This window comes from Nannospalax galili, unplaced genomic scaffold (genome assembly GCF_000622305.1).
Source record: "Nannospalax galili isolate Female #2095 unplaced genomic scaffold, S.galili_v1.0 scaffold881, whole genome shotgun sequence".
NCBI classification, from domain to species: domain Eukaryota; kingdom Metazoa; phylum Chordata; class Mammalia; order Rodentia; family Spalacidae; genus Nannospalax; species Nannospalax galili.
The window spans coordinates 1,143,705-1,151,659 of record NW_008344709.1 but is presented as its reverse complement, the minus strand read 5'-3'; the positions used below and the strand labels follow the sequence as shown (position 1 = coordinate 1,151,659).

Genomic DNA, 7,955 nt, shown 5'->3' with positions numbered 1-7,955 from the left:
TTTTAAACATTAACAGACTGAACTCCCCAGTCAAAAAACGCAGACTATGAATGGAATAAGAAACAAAACCCATCTTTTTGTTGTTTACAAGAAACTCACTTCACTTTCAAGGACAGACACTATCCTAAAGTGAAAGGATGGAAAAAAATATACCAAGTGAATGGTACTAAGGAAAAAAGCAGGCGCTGGAATTCTACTGAAACTAATCAGAAGCGATAAAGAGGGCCACTTCATTCTGATCAAAAGAACAATAGATCAAGAAGATATTACAACCATGAACATATATTCACCAAACTCTGGTGCACCCAACTTCATAAAAACAATACTACACGACTTTAAGACCCAGATTAATCCCAACTCATTAATAGTAGGGGATTTCAATACCCCACTATCTCAATTAGATAGATCAAAAGGGCAGAGAGTTAAGAGAGAGACATCTGAATTAAACAATACCATATATCAAATGGACTTAACAGACATCTACCCAGTATTTCACCCAAGCACTGAAGAATATACTTTCTATTCAGCACACCAAGTAATTTTCTCCAAAATCAACTGTATACTGTGGCACAAAACAAGCCTCAACAAATACAAAAAGATTGAAATAATTCCATGCATTTTATCAGAACACAAGGAAATAAAGCTTACAATCAACACCAGAAGAAGTCCTAATCACCACATGAACACATGGAGATTAAACAACACACTCCTAAATGATAAATGGGTCAAAAGAGAAATTAAGACAGAAATAAAAGTATTCCTGGAACTAAACAAAAAGGACAATGCAACACAACAAAACCTCTGGGACACACTGAAAGCAGTCCTTAGAGAGAAGTTTATAGCTCTAAGTGCCTACATCAAAGAATCAGAGAGAACAAAAATAAATGAGTTAACATTGCAACTCAAGACATTTGAAAAGCAACAAAAAATGAAACCCAAACCCAGGAGACAAGAAGAAATAAATATCAGGGCAGAAATTAATGAAATCAAAATAAAGAAAACAATACAAAGAATTAAAGAATCCAAGAGCTGGTTCTTTGAAAAGATAAATAAAATTGACAGACCACCAGCCCAGTTAAAAGAAAAAAAAAAGCACCTCCAAATCAATAAAATCAGAGATGAAAGGGGAAACATCACAACAGACACCAAAAGATCCAGACCATTATAAGGGAATACTTTAAAAACCTATATGCTACCAAATTCGAAAACCTAAAAGAAATGGATGCATATCTAAAGGCATGGGAACCACCAAAACTAAACCAAGAAGAGATTAACAGCTTAAACAGACCCATACCACAAAAAGAAATTGAAACAATAATACAATACTTCCTGACCAAAAACAGACCAGGACAGGATGAAATTACAGCAGAATTCTACCAGACATTTAAAGAAGATCTACATCCAATACTACTTAATTTATTTAAAAAGACAGAAAAGGAGGGAAAACTTTCAAATTCCTTCTATGAAGCCAGTGTCACTCTAATACAAAGCCAGGTAAAGATACAAACAAAAAAGAATACTATAGACCCATATCCTTAATGAAAATAGATGCAAAAATTCTTAACAAGATACTTGCAAACTGCATACAGACACACATCAAAAAGAGCATCCGCCATGATCAAATCGGCTTTATCCCAGAGATGCAGGGAAGGTTCAATATATGTAAGTCAATAAATGTCATAAATCATTTAAATGGGCTCAAAGACAAGAACCACATGGTCATCTCAGTAGATACAGAGAAGACCTTTGACAAAATTCAACATGCATTTATGTTTAAAGTCCTAGAGTGAATTGGACTGGAGGGTATATACCTTAACATAATTAATGCCGTATATAACAAACCCACAGCCAACATCATTCTAAATGGAGATAAACTGGAAATATTCTCATAGGAATCAGGAACCTGATAAGGCTGTCTGCTATCTCCACTTCTCTTTAACATAGTGCTTGAAACTCTTGCAAGAGCAATAAGACAAGAGGAGGAAATTAAAGGAGTAATAATTGGAAAAGATCAAATTATCCCTTTTTGCGATGATATGATATTATATCTAAGAGATACCAAAATTTCTACCAGAAAACTTCTGGAAATTATAAACATGTTCAGTCAAGTGGCAGGTGACAAAATTAACCTACAAAAGTCTGTAGCCTTTTTATATTCCAATAACAAGCAATGAGCGAAAGAGCACAAGGAAACACTCCCCTTCACAATAGCTGCAAAAAATAAAATATCTCAGAATAAACCTGACCAAAGACATTAAAGAGCCCTACAATGAAAATTTTAAATCTTTAAAGAAAGAGATTGAGGAAGACATCAGAAGATGGAAGGCCTGCCCATGCTCATTGACTGGAAGAATTAATACTGTGAAAATGACCATCTACCAAACGTCATTCATAGATTCAATGCATTGCCAATCAAAATCCCCATGACATTTTTCACAGAATTGGAAAAAACCATCCTAAGCTTCATATGGAAGCACAAAAGACTTCAGATACCCAAAGCAACCCTGAATACTAAGAGCAATGCCAGGGGGATTACTATGCCAGATTTTAAGCTGTATTACAGAGCTATAGTCATAAAAACAACATGATACTGGCACAAAAAATAGACCCATAGATCAATGGAGCAAAATTGAAGACCCAAATATTAGTAAATGCAATTTCAGCCATCTGATATTTGACAAAGGGGCCAAGAATATTCACTGGAGGAAAGACGGCATGTTCAGCAAATGGTGCTGTCAAAACTGGATCTCCACCTGTAGAAGAAAGAAACTAAACACCTATCTTTCACCTTTCACAAAAGTCAATTCCAAATGGATCAAAGACCTCAATCTAAAGCCTGAAACTCTGTAACTGTTAGTAGAAAATATTGGCAAAAACCTACAAGATATAGGTGTAGGAAAGGATTTTCTAAAGTGTACATCAATTGCTCAGGAAACAAGGGTAAGAATTAAAAAATGGGACCTCATTAAACTAAAAAGCTTCTGTATCTCAAAGGAGTCAACCAGGGAAGGGAACAGAAAATGCACAGAATGGGAGAAAATCTTCACCATCAATACATCTGACAGAGCTTTTATATCCAGAATATATAACGAACTCAAAAAACAGAGAGTCAAGACAAGAAGTAACAGAATTAAAAGATGGGCTAAGGAGCTGAACAGAGAATTCTCAAAAGAAGAAGTAAAGATGGCTATGAAGCATCTTAAAAGATGTTTAACATCACTACTAATTAGGGAAATGCAAATTAAAACCACTTTAAGATTTCATCTTACCCCAGACTGGCTAAGATCAAGAGAACAAATGATACCAAATGTTGGAGAGGATGTGGGAATAGGGGAACACTCATCCACTCCTGGTGTGCCTGCCAACTTGTTCAACTCCTTTGGAAAGCAGTGTGGAAAACTCTTAAAGAACTATAAATGAACATACCATTTGAGCCAGTTATTCCACTCCTTGGCATATACCCAAAGAACTCATGCTAATGCAGAGATACTTGTACATCCATGTTTGTTGCTGCTCTTTTCACAATAGCTAAGCGATGGAGGCAACCTAAGTGTCCTCAACTGATGAGTGGATAATGAAAATGTGGTTCATTTATATGATGGAGTTTTACTCAGCAGTAAAGAAAGATGAAATCATGAAATTTGCAGGTTAATGGATGGAACTAGAAAATCTTATACAAAGTGAAGTAGCATAGACTCAGAAAAAAAAAATCGACATATGTTCTCCCTCATATGCGGATCCTAGCACCAGACCCTGATAAGTGCGTATGTAACCAGACATAACTACAGGAACCAGGATAATGGAAAGTAAACAGGGAGGTAAAGGAGAAGAAAGAACCTGAAAGAGAAGAACAGTAGGAAATAGGCCTTAATAAGGGAGATATGGATAAAAATTGGATTAGTTTAAAGGGAGGGGGAAAGGAAAGGGTATGCAAGGAACCTAAGGGATAAAGGGAAAGAAGGCTCTCAAGAGAAGTATGACCATAGGAGAAGGGTATTATTAAGGGAGAAAGGGGGAAATGGGGGCACCTTAACTGGGGAAAACATGATGGACAGTGAGACAATGCAAGAGATAAATAATGCCTAGCTAGTTTTATAAACCAGAGGGATCCATATTACTCCAACAACCTACTGACAAAATATACATACCAGATCAAGGAATATTTGTCTAGGTAAGATTTATCTGAGAACAATTAGTCTTTGCCCAAGATTTATATACATGACACACAGTAATTAAAAGTACCACACTGATGGAACTAACCTTCTTGAATGTTTAATGGACAAACTTTGAGGCCTATAATAATTTAGTCAGAGGGAGATAAAGGACAGTTTTTGCTCCTTGCCCTCTTAGGTTGGCTAGTTCCAGGCGACTATGAGCATCTCTCAAAATGTCCTGTAATTGTGGTGGGTCACCTGTCCTCTTGATCAAGGAGGCTGAGGAGACCCCACGAGATTGGCTTGAACCAGTATCCAGTCTACAAAGGGGAGGGTCAACACAGAGGAATCATTTCCTCCATGCTTCAAGCAAAGCCAGTCATGGTCAAATAGGACCTTTGACTTATTTTCACAAAAGTGGAGAGTGGTAAAAGAAAGGAGCCAGGGGATCCTCCCAAGCCCATGTGACCTCTGAGGAACAGATCCTCAAACGACCTTAAGCGTAAAAATAAATTGGCTTATCTGGGCCAACTGTATCACTTTAAACCCCCAAAAGAAAGTATAACCAAAGATTAAAGGGGCCAATATAATTTTTAAAGAGTCCATATGATAGCTAAAGGCTACACAACAAGCAACAATGCCAGATAGGAGATACCATCTTTTGAGTTGTTGGCCAGGGTAGCCAAAGGGACTCCCAGATAATAACCAAGCATAGAACTGGGAAAATGAGCAGCACACCCCAGTCTCATATAAAGGAATATTGACAACTGATTGCTTCTAGATGAGGAACAGCTGACCTTCCTAAAACAAAGACCTTTAGATAGTCTGACTAGACTCACCAGATGGACAAGGAGTGGATAACGACTGGGGGTGCCGACAACACAGCAGACAATAGCAGGTATATCAGAGTATAAGGGCTCTAGTGGGGGGAGGGATGCTATGGGAGAGTGCTATCTGGGATCTGGGTGTATAATTGAATAAGATCATTTTGGATGTTCTGTGTGATATAAACACACATGAAATTCAACAAATTTTTAAAAATTTATTATATTTGAGGAGGAAGCATGGAAATTTATGTCATGTTAATTAGTAGAGGTGATAAACATTGCCACTGAAATCTACCTGATGACTTTATAGACATACACAGGTGCCAAGGATCCAAGTGCAACCGATTATGACTGGTAAGAATCAGATACATACAGATTAGAGACGCATGTGCCATCATCTCAGTGTTAGTAGCAAAAACAATGAGTCTTTCTGCAAGGAAATTGTATTCTAAAATGAAATGGAGATCTTCTTTAAAAGGTTAAAAACTCATTCAGTTTTATGTCTTACAGGGCTTATAATGAGTTAAATATTGTATAACTGTATTAATTCAACTGCGAACCTAGAAACTCACAGCCACTTTTGAAATAGATGTACTCTTGCTCTGGAGTGTGTTACTGAATATGTTAAAGCTGTAATGAAATGCTTCGTCTAATCATGTAGATATTAAAATTTAAACAAAATTACTTCATGTTAAATAGTAGAGGTGATAAATATTACCAGTGAAATCTACCTGATGACTTTATATCTATACTCAGATACTAAGGATCAGAGCATAACCGACTGTGACTATTAATAATCAGATACATAGAGATTAAAGACACATGTGCAAATGTGTTAATAGCATTAAAAATGTAGGAACAATATATTCTAAAATGAAATGGAGATCTTTTTTAAAGGTTAATAAACTAAAACTCATTCAATTTTGTGTCTTACAGGGTGTATAGTGAGTTAAATATTGTATAACTGTATTAATTAAAATGTGAACCTAAAATATTACAGCCACTTTTGAAAGAGATGTATTATCCTTGCTCTGGAATGTGTTACTGAATATGGTAAATCTGTAATGAAATGCTTCTTCTAATCATGTGGTTATTAAACTTTAAAAAATTCAAAAAAACTTAAAAAAAAGCAAAACTATTCCTCAAAAGACGGAATTCTGATAGTGAAAAAGGAAGATACAGAATGATATATATTTGTATGCAAAATGTACAATGAAATATGTATCAGTAATACAAGAAATCTATCAGGAAAAAAAATAAAATGGTAAAGAGACTTAAAATATATATCGAAAAACAAGGTCATTCAAATGGTTACTACTATGAAAAAGTATATGAAGTTAAGCTCCTAAGAAAATATCAGTTAAAAACATAGTAAGACACTACTTCCCATGCATAGAACTGAACAGAACGTGAGAACAGGAATGATACTAATTTGCAGCAAGTGAAACAACAGGGAACCATCTATAAGTTGATGTGACTTAAATCAGATCTGCTTCTTGTGAAGGTACTTTCCATTCCTTAGAAACTGGACCACACTGTCACCTAAAAGCACTGTTTGTATCTATAAGCATGTTCATGTAGCTCTGCCTTGTTTTCCAAGGGGATGGTTTCCAGGACCTCACGAGAATTCCCAAGATGGGGTTGCTCAATTCCCTTGAAAAATACTGCATAATTTTTATGTAGTTTAAAGTATACCTTCTTTATACATTAAATCTCCACTGGAGTGCTTATGATATGTAAAACAATATGCAAATACTTTAAAGCCAAAAGAAAATGCTTCAGCATGAGCACTGATCTAAATTTTGCTATAGTCACTTCATGGAAAATATACACCAATGTAACTTGATTGCATCTACATGAAAAAATATGTGCGCATCTCCACATTCTAGTGAAATGAAGAACAAAAGTGATCTACATAGAAAGAAAGCATACTATAAAATCCAGTAGTATGATCCAGAACAAGAACAAAATTTCGTCCTAATTCAGGAGAAATATACATGAGCTGGGATAGTCAACAGGTAGTGGTGGAAAGGGACAGAAAGAGATGTGCCTGATCTTTTCCTAGACCTGTTAATCTGCCTTGATATTATTAATGATAGGAGTAATTTTTATTTTAATTAGTCAAATATATTTTAAATAAAAAAATTCAGTACATCATTCTACAGTGGTTTAGGGAAAAAAAAGAACAATGAATTTCTTGAACTGTTGCTACAATTTGGGAAACTACTTTAAAATTCTGTAGAGGAAAACAAATGATCAGCTACTAAATCTAAATTGAGTCATTCTGTACCTTTGGAAGCATGGCACCCCTCATATCATACAGAATCAGCTATCTCTGACATCAATTGGTCCCATTTAGTGTAGTAGAAATCATTTTCTCCTCATACCTGTGTTTCTTGCTGTTCAACTTAACCTCTTTAATTACATTAAATGTGTCATTAACTTCTCCATCTGTGAAGACAAAAAGCTGTGAAGGAAAGCAAACATTCATCAAACTGCTGTCAAATACATTTTAAGACACTGGCATTCACCCTGGCAGAACCTCACTGTTTGCACACCCTTGAAGACTCTTGACACTGGAGCAGGGTCCCCAGGGTTCCACTGTCACTGGTATGCACCATGCTGGAAGAATCTCTACAGATCCTTGAGAATTTTCCCATCCTCCCTACACTAGCTTTAGTGAAGGCTTTTGCGGCAGTATAAAAGAAGGGCGAGTGCCCGCCACAGGGAGTACTGGGAGAAGAAAACTGCCTGTCCTCTTTATTTCTCCTCACTCGACGGTACACAAGTGAACTGTGCACACTGTTTACTCAGTTCTCTAAGGAAGAACTTGGAGTTCAGTCTCTCTGACCCTCTGTTAGCTCTGCTCCAAGGCTTACCTGCAGGGGGTGGCCAGGAATGGCTGGTGTCTTGTAAATGTGCTGGGGTGGGCTCAGGATTTCAGTGCCCCCTAGATCGGCCGAGAGACGATTCA

General features: G+C 36.5%; 1 protein-coding gene across 1 annotated transcript in view; it reads right to left on the bottom strand.

Moving 5' to 3' along the window:
- LOC103740378 (von Willebrand factor A domain-containing protein 5A) overlaps positions 1 to 7,955 on the bottom strand; it is a 30,851-nt gene that overhangs the window by 13,563 nt on the left and 9,333 nt on the right. Inside the window, exons 11-12 of the mRNA XM_017800083.2 lie at positions 7,861 to 7,955; positions 7,369 to 7,448 (exon numbers count right to left, since the gene is read on the bottom strand). The exon at positions 7,861 to 7,955 is cut by the window's right edge and continues 11 nt beyond it. Of these exons, the coding sequence (XP_017655572.1) occupies positions 7,369 to 7,448; positions 7,861 to 7,955 (175 nt within the window). The remainder of the gene's footprint in view (positions 1 to 7,368; positions 7,449 to 7,860) is intronic.